At 39.8% G+C, this 21,957-nt stretch overlaps 1 protein-coding gene across 1 annotated transcript in view; it reads left to right on the top strand.

Annotated features, from left to right (window-relative positions):
* GLB1 (galactosidase beta 1) overlaps nt 1-21,957 on the top strand; it is a 42,476-nt gene that overhangs the window by 16,404 nt on the left and 4,115 nt on the right. The window contains exons 3-15 of the mRNA XM_017838715.1: nt 609-759; nt 1,068-1,128; nt 1,956-2,050; nt 3,320-3,500; nt 4,692-4,750; nt 5,642-5,763; nt 5,861-5,901; nt 6,339-6,451; nt 9,397-9,471; nt 14,741-14,830; nt 16,115-16,228; nt 17,176-17,307; nt 21,278-21,517. Coding sequence (XP_017694204.1) covers nt 609-759; nt 1,068-1,128; nt 1,956-2,050; nt 3,320-3,500; nt 4,692-4,750; nt 5,642-5,763; nt 5,861-5,901; nt 6,339-6,451; nt 9,397-9,471; nt 14,741-14,830; nt 16,115-16,228; nt 17,176-17,307; nt 21,278-21,517 — 1,474 coding nt within the window. The remainder of the gene's footprint in view (nt 1-608; nt 760-1,067; nt 1,129-1,955; nt 2,051-3,319; nt 3,501-4,691; nt 4,751-5,641; nt 5,764-5,860; nt 5,902-6,338; nt 6,452-9,396; nt 9,472-14,740; nt 14,831-16,114; nt 16,229-17,175; nt 17,308-21,277; nt 21,518-21,957) is intronic.

Below are 21,957 nucleotides of genomic sequence, written 5' to 3'. Positions count from 1 at the left end.
TCCAACTTGACCGTTCTTCCCACTGTTGTTTTCCAGAACTTACTTTGCTCCTGGTCAATGAAAACTTTCAGGACCAAGATGCAGTATTGTTTGAGACTTAGGTGTTTTTCAGGTTCTTTATAGTGGCAGCAGCATGGACCTGTCAGCCTAGTTGGTGTTTCTTGTGCAATCTGGGTGTTTCGTTCACGAAGGGTCATGCACTGTTTTGGTTCCTGACCTCCTCCTTTGTGAGTGGTTTACAGTATTCATCTCCTCATCAACCTCCCCCCACAATATAGCTGGCACCTGACTTGCTAACTTCAAAGCTATTAACTACTTAAATTTTGCAACAGACATCATAGTTTCAAACCAGCACTACCAAAACCTGTCCTTGCATTGATATGGATTCCTGGAGACATACTGCAAAGTACTAAACCTAATTTCAGTATTAATTTCAATGCCTTCTGCCATATGAAGTAGCTCACAGAAGGAAGGTTGTCTTGTCTTTTACCGACCTTAAGGACCAGTTCAGCATTACAGATCTCTGGGGTGGGTAGTACAAATAGTTGTTACTCTGAATTCTGGTTAGTCTCAGTTTCCTAATGGAAGGTGACTTTCTCTCTTAATAGGTATGTCCCGTGGAACTACCATGAAACCCAGATGGGCGTATATGATTTTTTTGGTGGCAAAGATCTGGAGTATTTCCTGCAGCTTGCTAATGAAATTGGATTGCTTGTTATCCTGAGAGCTGGACCTTACATCTGTGCAGAATGGGACATGGTATACAGCCTTTTGTGACAGTTAGCTCATTTCTAGGGTAAATCTAATGCAAGTATTTCTGTCTCAAAGTAGACAAACATACTTGATGTATCCCTTTGACAAGAGTCTTGCTTTAGTATAATTAAATCTATGCATCCTAAGTGACTTCTTACAATACAAGCTTCCTCAGTATTTGTTTTGTCATTAGGAATTACTACTTTATTGTAGAAAATCAGTCTTCATGTCTCACTGTATATTTTGATAAAAGACTAAATTCTTCTTAGATTTCCTAAAAATGTTTACTGAAGTGTTTCCCTTTCTTTTCACAGGGAGGTCTTCCTGCATGGTTGTTGGAGAAGAAATCTATTGTTCTCAGGTCTTCTGATGCAGGTAGAGACATGAAAAAGGTTATCAAAAATACACTTTGGCAGCAAGGCGACTTGCTGTTTGAGGCCACTGGTAGATAATTCATATTTCAGCTTAAGTTTTTTTGTGAGTAAAATTTTTCAGTACTTTTACTCAGACGTGTGCATTCAAGAAGTATATAGAATGAACAAAGTAGGGTAGAAAGTATCCGAGGTATTGACAAGTGGGTGCCAAGAGGGAAATCATTGTCACCGTTGAGGAAAAGACAGTAGCTTCAGCTTTGAGATCCTTGGTTTTTGTCATGGCCAACTGGCCACTCATCGTGCAGATTCCTTCTGGCTGGGCACTGTCCACGTAATTCCAGAACTAGTTACAGCTTTCTCAGGTGCTGCCTGGTCAGGGACCAGTTACAGAGGGATGAAATGAGACAAGAGATTAATGTGTTTATTGGAGTGCGTGTTGGGCAACAAATATACAGATGTCAGTTTTGCTCATTGCAGGTTAAATTATCTATTTTAAAAATAGTACACCTAGCAATGTTTGAATTCTTTTCCTGTTGAAACATGTTAGGACAACCTGTGTGAGACATGATGAAGTCCCTTTGGTGATTTTCCAAGTTCATCAGTATTTAAGTGTTTTATTTTTTAGTAAACGGTACTAGATGCTGATATTTATGAACAAGTATAAGAACACATCTATTCAAGTATAACAGCAATCTGTTCATTAAATACCATTCATAGTTTGTATAATTAGAACCATGGTAAAAACTATCCCTGTGTAAACAAAAATAAATAAAACAAAAATAAACCCCCAGAAATTTAGGTGAAATGTTTATGCTTTGTGTATCACAGACTACCTGGCAGCAGTAGAGAAATGGATGAGTGTCCTTTTGCCAAAGATGAGGCCTTACCTCTATCAAAACGGAGGTCCAATCATCATGGTGCAGGTAACTTTCTGGAAATCAGATGACTCCTAGCAGCATGAATGCTTATACCACTCTTTCAGACACTCCATGGGTCTTGGGTGGTGGTGTCACAGATGTTCCTTAGCAGTTTCAGGTAGCTGAAATTTTCTGCTGAAATACCTTATCCTAAAGAACCGAATGCACTGTTTCCAGAATTCAGAGAGAGCTCATCTGCTCTGCTGAAGTTGTTTCCCACGACCATAGAAAGCAATAGAGGGAACTTGTGTAGCTTTTTAGATCTGATGTTCATGCCAATTCTCACATAAAGCCAAAATACATTACAAATGCCTGAAACAATTTGACAGGGAAAACCTGCAGATAGAAGAAAAAGCAGTATGGAGTAAGCCTAAACCACATGACAAAAACTGCCTGAAAACTTAGGCTTTTTAGTTCTTAGCACCTAACTTAAGTTGTAAATGTTTCCAGACACAATCTTGTACGTTTGTGGTGAGTAGCTTCTCTCTTAAACTCCTTCTAGATGCGCAGGAGTGATTGTTCTATATTCTTAGAATTTGACCATAATGAAAGCATTATTTCAATTTTTTTTGAACTCTGTGGTTGACACAGGATGGGATAAGAGGCCCTGCTTGTAATATGCCCAAGATCATTTAGCTGAACAATGTGTTTTGTCTGTTGAGCAGAAGCACTGGGAAAAATTATTCTTTGGCAAAAATAAGATGCTTATAACAGGATTTTCAGAAATAACCTTCAGGTCCGTGTGGTGTTGGAGATCTGGAGCTTGAAAGTCCATCTCCTTGAGAAAGGGGCAAGATGTGTACCTTTCAGCAGCAGCATTGTCCTTCTGCCCCAAGTCATTCTGAGTCCATTGCAGGGCTTAACAGTTCATGAACCCTTTGTAGATGTGCGGTTTTGTTGCAGTTTTGGTCATATCACAACCTGTTCTATGGCTTTATTGTTCTGCTTGGGAAGGTGGTTGTAGATCTCAAATTTTAATAGAGATTGTGTTGTGATCACTGTAGCTAAGTAGCAAGGGTAGATACTTCTGGTGGGAGTTGATTTTGTAGGAAAATGGCTTAGCTCTGCTCAGTGATTGCTCCACTGTAAGATACAAGTGAGGGGAATCAGTGCCTAGAAGTCTTGTCTTCTCTTACTCCTCAGATATGGAGTTAAAATGACGTTTTCAACATTGCTGTCAAAGGAAGAAGAGGGTTGGGTTTGGGCTTTCTGGTTTTGGTATTGGATGCAGACTGAAACTGGCTATGGCTTTACTGACTTGCTTTTACTCTACAGGTAGAGAATGAGTATGGAAGCTACTTCGCTTGCGACTATAACTATCTGCGTTTCCTTCTGAAGCTCTTTCGCCTGCATCTTGGTGATGAGGTGGTGCTTTTCACAACTGATGGTGCAAGCCAGTTTCACTTGAAATGTGGAGCTCTTCAGGGTCTCTATGCAACAGTGGACTTTGCCCCAGGTTGGAGACTGCTGTTTGATACCAAAAATTGTGTTTTGTGTGTGGTTGTGACAGGACAAACTGACTTGACTGCTTGACAAACCTGACCGCTTTGTTTAAATGGGGTAATAGGCATTTATGTGTATTTGATGTACTCTTAAACTTACAAGAATCACCCATGAGCACCCAGTTAAAGAGTCTTGCATCTTGAAATCATGAATTAACAATTTACACTGCTCATAGTAAGTATCTCCTAAAAATAAGCAGTAATAGTTGTTGTTGGTTCCATGTATTTTTTTAATATTTCTTTTTGGTCTTTGAGTTTTTTAATGTCCTCGTCTGTCTTAGAATCCAGCTGTCAAAGTACATTTCTTTTTAAGCCAGTGATTATTAGAAAAAAAGTACTGCTGAAGATGATAATTAAAAATGTGCACACTGCCACAATTTGGTGTGATATCGGTCTGAAGAATGGCTTAGCAGCAGTAGTGGGATCAGAAAGTACCCCTTTAATAGGAAAGTTAAGGATTTAAATGTTCATATACTGCATGGACTTGGCAAAATTAGGCTTAAGGCAAAAATAGGCTTAAGGAACAAGAAACAAACTCCAAGATAGATATTTTCTTTTTTTTTTAATATGTGGCCTGTTCTGTACATTATTCTCTCTACAGCCAAACGTGTGCTTAGCAGGATCTGTTTTCTTACAAATAGAATGAAATTGTGAACTCCTTCATGTATATCATTTATGAGATGGCGAGCTACTCATGGAAGTGGTTGTTTCCATTCACTATGGTTTCAACCACTAGGAGTGATCAGAAGTGAAAAGCCTCTTTAGAGACTGCCTGGCTTCTGTTCTTCCCCATAGTCTTGGTAATGTAACCCCAGACCTAGACTTTCCAATGATCAAGTAGCAATTCTGACGCACCTCAGACTTTTTTTGTGCCAGAATGTCATTGCTGAGAAAAGCTGGGTTTTCAAAAGATGTATCTCAAAAGCAAAGGCCTATACATATGCATGCATACATGTATGTATATACTTTAAATAAGTTCTGCAAATGAAACACTGGAATCAAAAGTATTGATTTGTGTGTTTGCTGGAGTAACTTCTCATGATTTTTGCTAGGTTGAAAGGGAGATAAGACACCTATCTCAGTAAAATGAATGACCCAGAAAGTCACAGATGTAGCAACTCAATTTTATTTCTTTCTGTTTATAGGTGGCAATGTCACAGCAGCATTCTTAGCTCAAAGGAGCAGTGAACCTAAGGGCCCTTTGGTATGTCTTTTCACTTAAATTTCTTGTATACTTTCTAATCTTGAAGTTGTTAATAAGAGTTAATAAGAGTTGACAGCAGTGCATTGAATAGTTTTAGAGACATGTTGACAAAGACGTAATTTCCAAGTCAGTCAGAAAAAGTGAATAGAGGAGCTTCTGTGGGTGTTTGTCAAACCCACATTAACTGCTGTTCGGCGAATACTATTTTAGTCTCAAAATGTATTAATTTTGTTTCAGTAGTTTTCCTTGCTAAGGCAAATGTTTACAAAGCAGCGGAAACGCTAAGTATGATTAGATGAGTTAGTGAGATATGTGTGTAGGTGGAAGCTAAAAGCAAAATTAAAACAGCAGGTTAGAAGTTGTTTCCTGTTTTCAGCTACCCTAGAGGTTTTAGGCAAGCCATAATGGGATGTAAGATCACTTTTGACAAAGGGAAAAGGCCCACTGAGGGTACAAGATTATCTCTGTGCTATGAAATTGTTTGTAATATTGATTTTTCATTACATCTGGTCTGTGTATGCTATTCTGCACAGAATATGTTGGATTCATCGTTATTTGAATGCCAAGCGTTTGAAACATTCATGTTGACCAGTTCCCAGGAAATCCATGTTCATTGATACTTAAGCATTTGTTTTCAAAGTGTCCCTATAAAATTATTGAAACGATCCTTTAATTTCTTTGACTCAGTAGTCTGAAAGTTTGACCAGTCTGCTGAAAAGGACTGATTTAGTATATATTTTGCTGTATTTGTAGTAGTTTAAAAATGGCTCAGATGAGTCAAGGTGGCTTTTTTTCCTTCCCTCTCACACTTAGTAACCTTAAATCACATTGGATTCTGTTCTTGTTCCCTCTTCATGTTTTCCCTTCCTCTTTTGCCCTTCCTCCTTTCAGGTTAATTCTGAGTTTTATACTGGATGGTTGGATCACTGGGGGCACCGTCATTCTGTTGTGCCCGCACAAACTATAGCTAAAACACTTAATGAAATCCTGGCACGTGGTGCTAACGTTAACCTGTAAGTGTGTGTTCAGTAGAGCTTAATTTTGGGGGGATTTTTTTTCCCAGTTCGGCAAAACCTGATTTAAGTGGATGGCTTTTTTTTTCCTTTTTAGGTACATGTTTATAGGTGGGACTAATTTTGCCTATTGGAACGGTAAGAAATTATTTAGAAGATACTAATGATGTAGGAGAACTGTTTATGAATTAGGTAGTAATGTATTCTGTGAAAGAATAAGCTATACCTACTTTCACATGAGAAAAGATTACTGCACTGGCTATTTTCTGTCTATTGTCCTAAACCCACATAGTATTTGTCTTTGCCAAGGCTACTTCTGCCTCACTCAGTGCTGTGAAACACTGTTTCTCTTCAGAGTATATCTAAAGACTCTGTAACAGAGCAGTGCGAGCTCACAAGGACATTGTCCTCCATCAGGAACAGTTTCTCTGTGTCAAATCCCACATATCAAGGCCTGCATTGAATTTAAAAATGTAGCTGAGTCTGTGATCGGAAAGAATTCTCAAAGTTGATGCCTTTGGAAAAAAACCAGCTCTTCCACTGCTTCTATGGCTTCTTTTTTCCTCTTGCCTTAGGTGCTAATATGCCCTATATGTCACAGCCCACTAGTTATGACTACGATGCTCCACTGAGCGAAGCAGGAGATCTGACAGAAAAATATTTTGCCTTGAGAGAAGTCATTGGTATGGTGAGTGCCCCCAGAACATTTTTAGAATGGTTCTTTGAAACATGCCTGGTGTACTGCAAACTCTCTTGTTCTTGCATTGGTATAAGTCACTTCTGAATTTACTGTTTTCTGCAAGTGGTGGAAATGAAGTAGAACAAGACAATGAGTCCAACCTAACTGCTTGTTGTTAGAAAAGGGAAAAGGTCTTGCACCTCTCTGGCTATCCCTTCTGTCCTGATGGATCCCTCCTTTCTTTTAGAGGAGAGGATACAGATGTAGCTCTGACACCAAAATCATTGAGCTGTCCTTTCTTAATGTATTTGCTTTCTTTCAGTTGAAGGTCAGTAAGCTGAATCCGCTCCCTCAGTCGGCTGAGAGCCAGTGCTGCCACAAGGGGGGCAGAGAGAGCCAGGAAGGATTTGGCTGGGAGTAGAGATGGGGGAGGAGTGCATAGAGCTTTTTCCTTGCAGCATCAATCAGCCATTCAGTCAGTTTAGGCTCATGGCTCAGTATCAGCCTGATGTGTGCTACAGCTTAGTATTTTGGCTGCCTGTATCCCAAGCTTCATGCTGTGGTTTTGGGCCTCTGTGAGAAGAAGCATGCTTATCCAGCTTGGTTTTGTGATTTCACAAACTGTAGCTAGTGGGTGGGACCAGCTTTGCATTGCTGTAAAAATGCAGTGTCTCTACAAACTGGAGACTGAACTGAAACATGGAACCTGTGTCCAGATTTTGAATAGCTTTGCATTGGAGGCTGTTTAGATGAGGCTTAAAAACAGATTCCACATGAATTCCAAGGCTGAGGCTTGTATTCGTCCTGTTGCATGCCAGCAACATTCCTATTCGCTAGAAGACATTTTTATGCTGGGAGTAGATCTCCCAAAATAGTACTACCCTTCCTCTAGGGTTGAGCATGCCTGTATCTCTGTAAATGTGGAAGGCCTGCTGTGGATTGTTTCCTTCAGTTTCTCAATTTTCCCCAAGCTTGACGGGTTAATTTGATGGGATAATTTTGATGGCCTTTCCAAGGGGAACCTCCTGTCTTGATACAGCCCTTTTCACCAGAGACATCTCCAAACTTCCTGATTTACAGTTGTTTTCTTCAAGACAAGGTCCCTGTCTGAGATGTAAGTAGTATGCTAGTGCAGTGAGAGAGCCTTGATAAGATCTGAAATGTTCAGTATAACCTCAGGTGTGTTGGGTCATTTTTTGGTTTGATTTGTTAGTTTCTTACTTTCCATATCCATAGGTTCTCATGAAGTTTTTCTGTCTCTGCTATGGGTTCTAAACCTGTAACAGTCTATCTACTTAGTTGCAGTTTCAGGTGAATCTGATGAAAAAAATTAAAGTTGCCTGTAACTGATGACTGAGTTCAACATGTTAGCTGTGCTACAAGGCTAACATTATAATCTTCCTTTACAGTTTGCTTTGGTTAAAAATGTAATGAAGAAGAGTTTCAGTTCACAGCTTCTTTCAATTGCTTTCAGCATTCTCTAAGTTTTACTATTTGAACTGAAATTTCCTGCTTTTGACTTCTTCTCTTGGGTGAATACAGTTTTTGTTTTCTTTAAGTCTGGATATCTCGATTATTTCCAAATACAGAGAAGAAGGAATGAACTTGTTACCGGAAATATAAATCAGGCTTTCATCCATCCATAACTGACACTTGACAGGACAGCATTGAGAATTACACTGCTGTGATCTGTTAAAAAAAAAATAAGCCAATTAAAAAGACTCCTTGTCTTGGTGCCAAGGCAAGCTTTTGAGCCTGAGTTTTATGCTGGTTGTGTAACTTATTTCACTTATACCATGTGTAAACCTAGAAAGTCATACCTTGTCCTAAAACTTCCAAGCTGAAATCAAAGTAAAATCTCTTTAGAAAAAAATCCCTTTCAACCTCTCACCAAATTCATTTTTAAAACAAAATCTGCCAAACTGAGCACTCAGAATGTGCAGATGTGCAGCCTTCACAAGGGCAGTCATTTGTGATATGTATTAAAATGTAGGCTTAGACTGCTTGTTTACATGGGTATCTTGTCCGCAGAAGGTTTTTCTCTCTAATGTGCAGACAGGACAATGTTTAGTAAATGAAAGAACAGGTGAGAAGAGTGGACATTACATAAGACAAGTAACGGCAGGAAAGGGAGAAGAGGATGATTGCAAGGAGAAAAGGTTGTGGGCTCACAAAAGAGAAGGCTAGGTTATGGGGCAGAAAGCCTGGTCTGGTCTGCCTTTCCTCAGAGTAGTGGATGCCCTTCATCCCTTCTCTCTGCTGATGTCAGGTGGTTGTTCCTAGAAATATAAGGCAAGAAGTATACAGAAGTAGATCCATGGTCAGTGTTTCCTTGTCATGTTTCCCTGTGATTAATTGGACAGTTGTCTAGACCAGGACTAGAGGAAGGTAAAGATGGGACCTCAGAGGTTTGTGGAACTGTGGTCTCAAAACTGTGCTTCTCGAAGACCCCAGCCTAGGAAGTAATGGATTAGCAGGAAAGGCACAAGAGTCTAAAAATTCCCATATGGAAGTGCTGCTAAGGAAGGGTCAGGTGGAAATACTATTTTACAGACTTTTTGAAATGTTCACTCAAGCCCCTATGGACTGGGGAGATGACTGCAGAAGAGTTGTAGAAGTAACTCAGGCTGAAGCCACAGGAGGGCTCCAAGGGCACTGTGATTCTTTGGCAGCTCAGTTTATTTGTTATGCCTTTTACCGTTACCTCGAGTTGAAATGTTATTAAAAAATTTTTACCATATGTGATCAAATCAGATTTTTTCTTTAGAAAAAGTTCCTCCATCTTTAGACTAGATACATCTGTAACCTTTAGTGAGATCATTTACTTTTAACCAAAGTTCTGTTTACGAAGTTTACAAAGTTTGTAAGTTGTAAAGTATAAAGTGAGAATTCAGTTAAAGTGTGTTTGTATTTAAGTTTTTAGTGTGTTTTTTTTTTACTTCTTCTCTTTCCAGTATAAGCAGTTACCAGAAGGTCTTATCCCTCCAACAACACCCAAATTTGCATACGGGAAGGTTCGCTTGCAGAAGGTAAATTAACATCTGTAATATATATCTCTTGTAATGCTCTGTGTTTGCTTTTTACAAAAAACTGTTTATAAGAGTGTTATGGCAAGCTCTAGATATACTACAAAATAAAGAGGAAAACCTTGAAAGCAAACTTTCAGGAAGGAGGGAACAGAACTTCAAAGTTAGGAATCATGCCCATGTTTGAAAATGAGAAAATGCATCTTATCTGGACACAAAAAGGTGATTTTTACAGTATTCAGTATGTACCTGAAGATTTACTTAACTGAAATTAATATACTATTAACACAATAGAATCACAGTTATTGAAGATAACTCATGTATGAGTAATGTAGCTGGGGGAATGTTACCATAAGAGCTACGAGCAAAGATTGTTTCTGTAGCTGGTGATGCCTCTGAAGTAGAGGCAGCAGGTAGGATATATGTATCTTTTAAGTACTTCTATATGTTTAAATTTTGAATATGGAATATTTTTGATAAATTTTGGAGTCTTAGGAAGTTTCTTACAAGATTTGTGCAAATCTGTAGCTGACGAGAGAAATTAAGTTGGTTTCTTGCTGAGGGAGAAGCACACAGAACCTAGCATGCTGAACCCAACCGTGCTGTATCCTGTACAACAACAGAGGTGTAGCTGGTCAGCTTGCAGGTATCTGGAGTTTGTCCATAGCACCATTGTTTTAGGACCAAGGACAATTTTTTGTGAGATATGGTTGAGAAGTAGGTTCCTGCAGTGAGTGAAGAGGGTGGTTTAAAGGGGAGAGAGCAGGTATGAACTTCGCTATATTCCTTCTGCTGGGCACAGACAAATTTTGAGGTGGAGGATTACTGCAGTTGGTGTGCTGGATACGGTAACTCCTAATGCTCTGATTTTATACTTTGTAATTTAGTTTGGCAGCCATTTTTCCAGTTAGGGATATATCTGATCTGTTATGTACTGCAACTGAAGCATTGCAAAACTTGGTAGTGATAAGGCTTTGCAGGCATTTTCAAGTCATTCTGCTCAAGTGGTGGGCAGAAATACTTAAATGCAAGAAGTGGTTCACCAGTGATGTTGAAACAGATCTATATTATGTTCAGCAACGACTGGCAGTTGTGACTAATTATATGCTCTTATCGGTACATCCACCACTGTGGCTGCTGTTTAGGGTTGCCAGCACTTAGGAGCCCAGCTGTCAGATTTTGACTCTGATCTCATGGATCATGGCTCTCAGATAAGGCTGTCCAGTTTCACTAGAATGATGAACTTTCTCTTTCATGCCTTAAATGAATGCTGCTGGGTCCCTGATCCAGACACCCATCTTACAAAGGAGTCAGATGACCAAACTTGCTCAAATATCACAGCTTTGACTTGGCCATCGCATGGAGAGCCCTGTTCCTTCACCTTCTATGCTTCCTGCTTTATTGAGAGGAAGTGTTTTACTCTCCACAGAGCAGTTTTAGGAATCCAGATCGCATGTGTAAACTGCCAGGCATGAGGTTCCTGTCATGCCTGTACGTATACTGCCATCTGCACTGAAAGCCTCCAGAACTGTCTTCTGTGAAAAAAGCAGCTTTTTGCTCTCTGACCCATTGCTTAACTTCAGCAGCTGTTTGCTCTGCTTGGCTACCCCACAGCATGGGATGAGTCTCAAATCACAGAGGGTTTGTACCATCCCAGCCAAAGCCTTCCTCCCAACTCCATTCTAGCCCCTGCTGGGACTAGGTCCAATGCACCTTGCTGTATGGAGAAGTGTGAATGTATTTGGGTGAATATCAGAGAGGGAATATTTTAAATAATAGGACATGGCTTTGGTAATAGTAAACTTCCCAGCTATATCATTTGCAGTGACAGTGCTAAAACAGGTACTGTGTGAAGCTTCACTGTGCAGCTGAGGTCCAGCAGTCCGTCTGCTATCCAGAGCAGTGAATCTACTGCAGCGAACCAACTCCCTTGTCACTTTCTCAAAAAGGAAAAGAGAAAGGAGACTCCAGAGTATTTTCAGGAGTCATATGTTATACATAACAGAGGTACATGTAACCAGAGCGGGCTGTTCTCTATTGATTCTTTTCCCCACAAGATATTCTGTGACAATTCAGTCTTTACGTACCAACTCCCCTCATCAGGCAGTTGTTCATTTGAGCTCATTTGAGCTATTAAATTATTTTGAAGAATCCTTCTGGGTGGGAAAAATATAATTTATTAAAATATGCTGGAGACACTGATATTATATAAGACCAGAAGACAGGAAAGCAGGTGATAAGTAAAAAGTCTTGTTGCATAGATGCAAAAGAGAAACACTGAAGATGATGAATGAGGGCAAGCAAAGGCAAAACAGCAACTGGAGCTATTTTGTTTCTTTTTTCTTTCATGCTTGGTCTTACACTTCAGTTTTGAAGACTTTGCCCTAAAGTATTGCTATTTTTTATTAGTAGTCATTTGTTGCTTTTCAGGTTGTTTTTAAAAACTCCTGACAATATTTGTGATTTTTAAATTTACTGTTAGGTTTCTGTTGTGATGCTGATTGTCCACTAAGTAGCAGTCGACAGGAACTTACAGCAAGACCAGATCTTGAGGGGTTTTTTTGTACGCACAACTCAAGACTGAAAAGCTGAACAAAAGTAATACTTTGATGTTTCAAAGAAACAAGCTTCTACCTGCCCAGTCCCTGAGTGAATCATATGTGGTTGAACTATATTAACAGAATAGAAGCCCCCTTGGTAGCAGGAACTTAAACAGCCACATGTACAAGCTGCTGATACTCAGTTCAGCAAGGCACAGAGCAGCACTTGTTGCCAGTTAGTAGCTCGTTCAAGTGACAGTGTGTGTCTTAATGCTGCTTACATTCATTTCTAATTTCGCTGTCCACCTGGGCTAAGACTATTAACGCTCATAGGTTTGTTGTTTAGTTCTATAAATTAACTCTGCCAGTGTCTGTGCATCTCTTGCTTTACAGCTGTTGTAGAAGACCTGGTAGTTCAATCTCTACTGTAGCCTGCCAAGTCCTGCATATTACTATAACATTACTGGCTCCCTTGAAGGAGCACGAGATAAGCACATACACAGTATGGAATATTTGGGGAATTTTATTCTGTGCAAGGTGACACTTATTTTAGGTACAATGTTTAAACTGAAAATGTAAGAGCAAACTACCTTCATGAAAATTTTGCAAGCCGTTGTGTGACCATCAGCCTTGTTGCCTGAGTGAACATGCTTAGCTGTGGGCTACGGCCTTGTTGCCTGAGTGAACATGCTTAGCTGTGGGCTAGTGAGAGTGACCCAACCTGCCGGTAGTGATGACCATTACCTTTTGTATACTTATGGCATCCTTCTGCTTTCTTGTTCCTAGCTAGAGTTAAGATAAGCTCATTTTAAAAGTTGGTTTAGATCTGTGTCTACATGCTTGTTGTGGTTTAATCCTGGTAGGCAGCTGAGCACCACACATCTGCTCACTCGCTCTCCTCCAGCGAGGTGGGGGAGAGAATCGGAAAGGTAGAGGTGTGAAAATATGTGGGTTGAGATAAAGATAGTTTAGTAGATAAAGCAAAAATTGCAGGCATAAGTGAAGTGAAAACTGCACACATAAGTAAGGTGAAATAAGAAGTTCATTTACTACTACCTATCCACAGGGAAGTGTCCTACCATCCCTAGGAAAACTGGGCTCCATCATAGAATCATTAAGGTTGGAAAAGACCTCAGAGATCCTCACGTCCAAGTGTTAACCCAGCACCACCTTGTTCACCACTGAACTGTGCTCCTGAGTGCCACATCACACACCTTTTGAATAGTTCATGTGTATTGGTTACTTGCCAAGATAAAAACACTGTCACTCCAAACATCTCCCCCTTCCTCCTTTTTCTCCCAGCTTCTCTTGCCAAACATGACACCATATGGTACGGGATATCCCTTTAGTCACTGGGGGTCAGTTGTCCCAGCTGTGTCCCCTCCCTACCTCTTGTACACCTGCAGCCTGCTCTTTGGTGGGGTGGAGAGAGAACCAGAAAAGCCCTTGACTCTGTGTAAGCTGGACTCAGCAGTGACAAAAACATCCTCGTGTTATCAGTGCTATCTCCAGCAAGAATCCGAAACACAGTCCCATACTAACTACTGTGAAGAAATGTAACTGTATCCCAGCCAAAACCACTACTATACTGCAGAGTTAATTATGCGTACATAGATGATACATGCTGGCTTCTGTTACATCACTGCAAAATGCTGTATGTACATTTTAATATTTCAGCACTGGTTTTGTGTATGCACACAAAAAATTCAACAATTCTGTTATTGAAGTAGCCTCAGAAGTTTGAATTGCTGTGAATGCTCTTGCAGTACAGTTTTACAAGACTGTAAAAACCTAAATTTTTTTGCTGTTCTTTTTTTCTCAAGCATTTGAGAATGCTTGAGATCTGTGCTCAAATCTGTGTTCGAGAAGTATTTTGAATGTGAACTGAACACCACTGAACAGTGACGATAATTCTGGTGAAACAGATTGACATCTTGCAGGAAAAATTTGATTTTTTGAGCTTGTAAGACAGTAGGCATATTGTGGGCATTTTGACTAACCTCAAATTGATCATGGACTTTGAGACAGAATTGTAGATTGGTAGAAAACTTTGTAATTGTGAAAGGAAATTGGGGATGGCAACAAAAGGCAATTTAATTGTACACATCTAAGTCCTTGTTCAGCAAGGTATTTATGTATCTGACTACTCTAAACCTTGCTCCCAGTCTTACTAAAATCAGTCCAGCTACTTACATGTGACAACTGAATGACAGCCTTGAAATTTCTAAAATAATTTAAGACTAAATAGGGTAAATTCATCTTGGATAGCTCTTGATGGAACCAAATTGTGTCCCTACTTAGCTCAGAATGATTTCAGAGTAACTCAGTAGATATCAGTGGCACTTTCCCTACCTTGAGTCTAACTGAGCAAAATTTAGATAATGTAGTTGTTTTCTAATAATTGTCCAGAGCAGTTGTGTTTGTTTATAGAAATTTGGTGAGAAAGTCCTGGGTTAGTTCTTGTTAAATAATAAAGGGTCATTTTTATTTTTATGAATGTATAGCAAATTTAGAACATCTGCTCTTTTAAAACATTGCTCCGCATGTAGCATGTTTCTTTCAGAGTTCATCAGTCGTCTGTACTGTACTGTATTATTAATGTGTCTGCAAGGATGATGTAAAGATTTATTAACTTTCTAGACAGATGCAGTGAGCTGGCTTGGTGGTATGCAAGCTGTTATATTTGGACTGAACTTACTGACCTTCACATATCTGCTTTTTCTGTTCTGCAGGTGGGCACTGTGGTGGAGGTTCTTGATGGGCTGTCACCTTCTGGACCAGTGAAAAGCACTTACCCATTGACCTTTGTTCAGCTAAAGCAGGTAAGGATTCCTTCAGCAGGCACTCTGCAGTAATTTTGTAAAGTTTATTTGAACGACCCTCCGTGGTATTACTCTTCTTATGTTATGTCTTACACCTTATTGCAGCACAGAAGTAATAGTATTATACAGGTATCCAGGATTTTTGCATTGCAGGCCTTTCCATATTCTACAGTGCTCCTGTTTTGCACCTGAGGTTTTCTTCTTCCTGTGTATGTAGGTATCTGTGCTGTCCAGGCTTCCACCTTTATTTCTCTCCTCTCTGAAATATTGACTTTCAGATTTTTAAGAGACTGTTGCGTTTCTTTTTAAATCATCTTCATAGCCCTCTACTGGACCCTCTCCAGTAGTTCCGTGTTCTTCTTCAACTGGGGAGCCCAGAACTGGACACAATATTCCAGGGCTCAGCCTCACCAGGGCTGAGTAGAGGTGCAGGATCACCTCCCTCAACCTGCTGGCAGTGGTCTTCCTAATACACCCCAGGATACCATTGGCCTTTTTGGCCACAAGGGTACACTGCTGGCTCAAGGACAGCTTGTTGTCCACCAGGGGCCCCAGGTCCTTCTCTGCAGAGCTGCTTCCCAGCAGGTCAGCCCACAACATGTACAGCTGCATGGGGTTATTCTTCCTCAGGTGCACGACCGTGCACTTACCTTTTCTGAACTTCATTAGTTTCCTCTCCACCCAACTCTCCAACCTGTCCAGATCTCAGTAATGGCTATGACATTTTTTTCTGTTCCTGATGATGAACTTAGTGAAAAATATTCCTAAATGTTCCTGATGTAAACCATGCAGTATTTAAAGATAATAGATAATTAGATAGATAAAGATAATAGATAATTAGATAATATTAGATAATATTGACTTGATGAATATGTCACTTTATGGGCAGTGGGTGACCGGTGAAGTCAGTTATGAAGGGATTTTCCAGCTATCTTTTCATTGATTTTAATGAAGAAATAATACTGCTCGTCATTAACTGCTTTGTTTTTATTGAGGAAATACCTCTTAGAGAGTGCCCTATCTTGTAAAGTTACGTAAATCTTCTGATGAAATTTAAAAGTGGAAACTCTGTGGGACTTACACCCATTGCCTAAAGGTCAAAGTGAATTTTAATCTGAAATGGTGTCTGTGATAGATGCTGTCTGAAGTGAATGAAAGTTAACATTTGAATCCAACCACGTAGGCAGAAATATGGGATATTTCTAATTCTGACCTGAATTGAAACTACAGAAATATTTGGTTCATGAATCTGCTTGGGTTTTTTTCTTTCTTTTCTTTTCCTAGTATTTTGGGTTTGTACTGTACAGAACTACACTTCCAAAAAACTGTACGGAGCCAACGGAACTGTCTTCACCTTTAAACGGAGTCCATGATCGTGCCTATGTCTCTGTCGATGGGGTAAAAGCATTGTTTGCTGCTGTTCATTTCTGCCATGAGTGGCCTTCATGGAAGTCATGGATGCAGTCTATGGGTTTTTTTTCCTCCTTTCTCTAGATTACCAAGACAACCCTGATCTTACTGAATCATACAAAGGAAATAAGGAAGTGTATATATAGTTAATTCATACCAAATGTTCAAGTTTGTATTTGAGAAAACATGACTATTATCTTGCCATTTTTGAAATTTGAATGTTGACACAGATTCATGACTTAAGTGAGCAAAAGACCTAGAGAAAGGGTTTACTTGCAGGTTCATGAGATGTGTTAATGATATATATGCTTGGTGGCTTTCTGCAGTACTTCCATAGATTTTTTTTTTTTATTATTATTCTCTTATTTTTTCCTTTGAGGATGGGAGGAAGAGAAAGCCTGAGCCTATGTCTTAACTTATGAAACTGGCTTCTGATCACAGTTTCAGGACAAAAAAAGTTTATTGTACGGAATGTGAAATTTGTCTTTCTCCCCATAAGCAGGGTTTTATTCCTGCTTAATGAGAATTAATATAAATTCATAGACTTTTATCATCTATTTTTTAATTAATATTTGACCTACGCTGAACTCTCATCACCTTTATGTCCAAGTCAAGCTCTTTTTTCCTTATGTTATGGGAATAGGAACAAGTAAAACTAAATATTGATACATGCTTAATTGGAAGATGAAGCCCCTTTAAATCACTGATATTGCCAAAATCTTTTCAGTCAGCAGGCTAAATTTAGGAACCTGCTTTTTTTGAATCAGGTGCATCAAAACTCACTAGCACATCTATTTGATGTGTACCGAAATGTGAACATTGACGTAGCAGTTCGGGAAATTTTTTTTTTTTACTCATTTTTTTTTCTTTGTCATTTTTGTTTTCTTCGTGCAAGTTGAAAAAACAAATAACGGGGTATTTTTGTTGTTTTCTAGGTTCCTCAGGGTGTCCTTGAAAGGGACAAATCACTTGCGATAAATATAACTGGAAGGGCTGGAGCAAATCTGGACCTCTTGGTAGAGAATATGGGCCGAGTCAACTTTGGTAGATACAATAATGACTTTAAGGTAAGTAAAATCAATTGAGTTATGGGATTGTAATGGCTTTTATTCTTTTCCACAAGTTAAAAAAAAAAAAGTAGTGGGATAGAAAGAGCAGAAAGGTCAGGATTACACAGCTGGAACTTTACCTCAAAATGTAACTACTCACTAGTTTTCATTTGAGTTTTTCCAGTCACTGAAATCAATGTGAAATTAAAAACTGCCAGACATATTTTAAACTTTTTTTGTTGGTTCACTTACGTTGTCGCCCACAAGACTTTCAGATTGAGTTGAGCCTGTACCTAACATTTTAAAATGTGTGAAAACTGCTTGTATAAACTCCATAAATGGGTTGGAAATTGGTCTAGAACTTGATTGTACTTGGAGGTTTGTGAATCCTGGGATTGCATTTGGGAGGTTGGTGGGTTTGGGGTTTGTATATATACATATATACACTTTTGTATCTCTCTCCCTCTCCCATTTCATTTGTCAGCAGTGTGCCCTTGCAATAATTTCAGTGTGGCTGGGAAAGGCTGTCTCACAAGCACTTTACCATGCAAAAGTGCCAGTTCAAATTTGGATTGGTCAGAGGTTAGAGATAATTTTTAGAAAGCTTCCAAGTGCTTCTGGGTCTATGCTGCACTTTGGGACTGTCAACTCCATGCATGAGTGGCTGTGGTGGGTTGACCTTGGCTGAACCATGTGCCACAAAGCCACTCTGTCGCTCCTCCATCAGCAGGAGAGGGGGAGAAAATACAATGACAAATCTGTGGTTCGAGATAAGACGGAGATCACTCAGCAATTACCATCATGGGCAAAACAGGCTTGACTCGGGGAAATCAATTTATTGCCAGTTAAACAGAGTAGGATAATGAGAAATGAGAACAAATCTTAAAAACACCCTTTCTTCCCAGGCTCAGCCTCACTCGTGATTCTTCTAACTCCTCCCCTTGAGTAAGGAAAGGGGACAAGGAATGTTGCAGTTAGTTCATGACATGCTGTCTCTGTTGCTCCTTTCTCCTCATATTCTTCCCTGCTCCAGCATGGGGCCCTACCTATGAGAGACAGTCCTTCACAAATTTCTCCGGTGTGTGTCCTTACTATGGACTGCAGTTCTTCATGAACTTCTCCAGCATGGGCCCCTTCCACAGGGTGCAGTCCCTCAGGAACAGACTGTTCAAGCGTGGGTCCCCACGGGTTACAAGTCCTGCCAGCAAACCCGCTCCAGCGTGGGCTACTCTCCACGGGTCCACAGGTCCTGCCAGGAGCCTGCTCCAGCACAGGCTTCTGCAGGGTCACACCCTCCTTTGGGGGCATCCAAGTGCTCTGGCCTGGGATCCTCCTCATGCTGCAGGTGGATATCTGCTCCACCATGGACCTCCATGGGCTGTGATGGGACAGGCTATGTCACTGTTGTCTGCAGGGGAATCTCTGCTCCTGCACCTAGAGGACCTTCTCCCCCTCCTCCTCTACTATCTCTACTACCTGGGGCTCTTTGTTTTCATTTTTCTTCACTCCTCTCTCATGGCTGCTACACAGTTTTGGGGTTTTTAGCCTTTCTTAAAAATGTCATCACAGAGGCACTCCCACTGTCACTGATGGGCTCAGCAGTGGGTCTGTCCTGGAGTCAGCTGGAACTGTCTTTGTTCAACATGGAGCAGCTTCTGGCATCTTCTCAGAAAAGCCCCACCTGCAGCCCCCCTTGCTACCAAAACCTTGCCATGTAAACCCAATACCATGGAGGTGCCACTAACGTAGCACTAGGAAGGGCGGGGCAAAAAATAAACTTTTTTGGTTTTAGACTTAATGGGATCCCCAGTGCTGTGTGATAGTTGATAAAAGAGAGGAGTGCTGTAGAGGCCAGTCTTGTGTTGTGTTTGTGCTGTGTAGAGTTCACAGCATTCCTTTATTTTTTTTTTTATATATTATTAGGACACAAGTGGGCAACAGTAGTGCCAACCCTGTCCATGCTGTCTCTTCAAGGCACTTCACCGTTATCTGAGTGGTAGGAGAGGGAAGCTAGTATCCCACTGTTTTGCTTTCATGCTGAAGCAGCAGCAATATTTTTGTGTATTTAATAACAGGCAGGTGATAAGGAAACTTATGTTCTTAATGCTAAACTAAGGTAACAAAATAGAGGGTTAGAGGTTGGATTAGGGAGGTGCTCAGTGTTGCTGTGGTTGAGCTGAGATTCACACTTATACCAGGGTTTCAATCGTTTAAAGATTTAAGAGTGAAAGCAAGTTTAGGAGATGTCCCTGGTGAGAATAATACTCTAAAACCAGGATCCTTCTGTGTAGAAAAGGTGGCCTTTCTCAGGTAGTTTTGGACTGTGCATTGCTTCTTCCCATAAAATTCCTCCATCATGCTGTTGTTTATGTTGATTTTGAAAACTGGAAATAATGATACCTTGGGTTTTAGATATTTTGTGCTTTTGAAAATTACGTTAGTTAAAGAAGTTCCTGCCTTGTGAAGCCTCACATTTTTAAGCAAACAGGATGACTTCCAGGGTTTTGTTTGGCTGGAGTTTTATCACTTTTTTGAGCTTGAAATCAAAATAGGCATTTAGCTTTTGTGAAGGAATCTTAAAAGGATTTTGGTTTTAAAATGTCCTTCTGACCTAAGTCTTGTTGTTGAAGGACACAAAAGAAGGAATGGTATGGTTTCTGGTTTTTTCTATGTTTTCACATGCTGTGAAAACAGCATGTGTCTCAGTTATACTTCGAAAATTTATATCCACATCTGGACCGTTGAATGTGCATTCTTATGCAGACCAAAGTAATAATGTTTAGTAGGCAATTTATGTAATTTTAAAAATCCCACTGTTCATAGTGCCTACAGATGAGCTTAAGGAGGCAGGTTAGAAGGTTTGACCTGAAGTGACATTGCATTACTTCAGTTGATTATTAGACAGAATAGAGTCTAGATTGTATAGAAAGATTTTGTCACTTAACACTCTGCAGATATTTTATTTTGACATAAGAAAAATAAGCTCCTGTTCTGCAAAGTGGACATTTAGGTAAAGGAAGAGAAAACCAGTTAGTGCTCGTACAGGTGATGAGGTCTGTGGAGTCAATGCAATGCTTATTAGACATCACAACAGACACACAACATAGTATCAGCCCTCCAAAGCCATAGAAACTGTGGTTTTACTTGTTCCTGTTTGACATGTGGTGTTTGCAACAGAACTTCAATCGTGCTGAAAAACAGCTTCTATGCAGGGTGTATTCAAGCAGTTAAAATCAACCCCTTGCATCACACTGAAATACCACTTTAGGAACTACTACTATAACACAATTAGGATGTGTGGAGGGGTGACTTAATTTTTCTTTCATTCTTCTTAAATCATGGCCTTATCTTGCCTTTGCACTCATTATGCAAGTACCCTGGTGTGCTGTGAACCAATGTGTACGTGGTTCCATGGAAACGAAATGGGACTCTGTGGGCTTAAAGCTGACTGTAAGCTTAAAGTATTTCACTGAATTGGGCATGTGCTTTGGTTTTTATGATACTTTATCTTATCTGGAGATTTGTAGGAAGTAAATACCACTTTCTCTAGTATTGTGCAGGTTAATGTCTTGGGCTAGTGACTCAGTGTTACCAAATGATGGTATCACAGACTTAATGATACTTAATGTTGCTTCTGCTTTTTGTTAAGCCCTAGGTTTTGTAATCATGTTAACGTTAAAGCAAAATAGATATTTTTCCAGTTACAGGAAAAAAGTTTGAAAACAAACTCTTGGGTATCAATGAAAGCTTAAAACTTTGAGGAGTAACAGATCTCTCACAGAGAACAAATGAAGCCCTTTATTCTTAAGCAAAGCTTATAACTTGGTGAAGACCAGATGCTTGGCTTTTTCATACACAGATTGGCAGCCAGCTGTTGCAAGTACTTTGATTCAGTTTTTATTCCTGATTTATAGTTGCAGACAAATAACTTCAATAACAAAAGCTAATTATCTTATGTTTTGATGTTGTTTTTTCTTCTTCCTTTTAGGGTCTAGTTTCAAATTTAACTCTTGCTCAGGATATACTTGTTGGATGGGAAATGTATCCTCTAGACATAGATGGAGCAGTGAACTATGGCATCGTTTCTCTCTTTGATCAACCGGAGAGATTTGTTGGCAATCCACTGAATGATGAAGTACCTACGTTTTACACTGGTAGTCTTTCAATTCCTGGAGGGATTCCAGACTTGCCACAAGACACCTATGTCAGTTTTCCTGGCTGGACAAAGGTACAACTTTTTGCTGTAAAAACTCAAAGTCTGCTTAGAAAGCTATTGAAACTTCTATGGACAATCAAAGTCCACCTCTCTTGGATGGGTAAAGTTGGTTGTAGTGGTGGGGTGTTTCAAATATATTTAAATAACTAAGAAATGGATTCTTTGCTTTAGGTAAATCTAGAAATAAAATATTAAGAGAAGGGAAACACACTCCAAAGACACGTGGTATTGGTCTAAAAAGTGGAGCAATCACAAAAAGAACCAAAACGACACAACCAACCCACCCTGGTTTTTCAACAGTGAGGAAAATCAAGTGTCAGGCTGTTTAGAAAGGCTGCATTTAGTGGTGAGAGGGTTTTTTGTGTATTTTTTTCTTGAGATGTGAAGCAGCTTGTTGTAGGGAAGAAAGTGAATACTTGCCTTGAGGTAACAGTTTTTTATTCTAGAGAAAG

The sequence above is a fragment of the Lepidothrix coronata genome, unplaced genomic scaffold (assembly GCF_001604755.1).
Source record: "Lepidothrix coronata isolate B3197 unplaced genomic scaffold, Lepidothrix_coronata-1.0 Scaffold353, whole genome shotgun sequence".
Lineage (NCBI taxonomy): Eukaryota > Metazoa > Chordata > Aves > Passeriformes > Pipridae > Lepidothrix > Lepidothrix coronata.
Note: the sequence above shows the minus strand (reverse complement) of the source record. Positions and strands in the feature narration are given on the sequence as shown.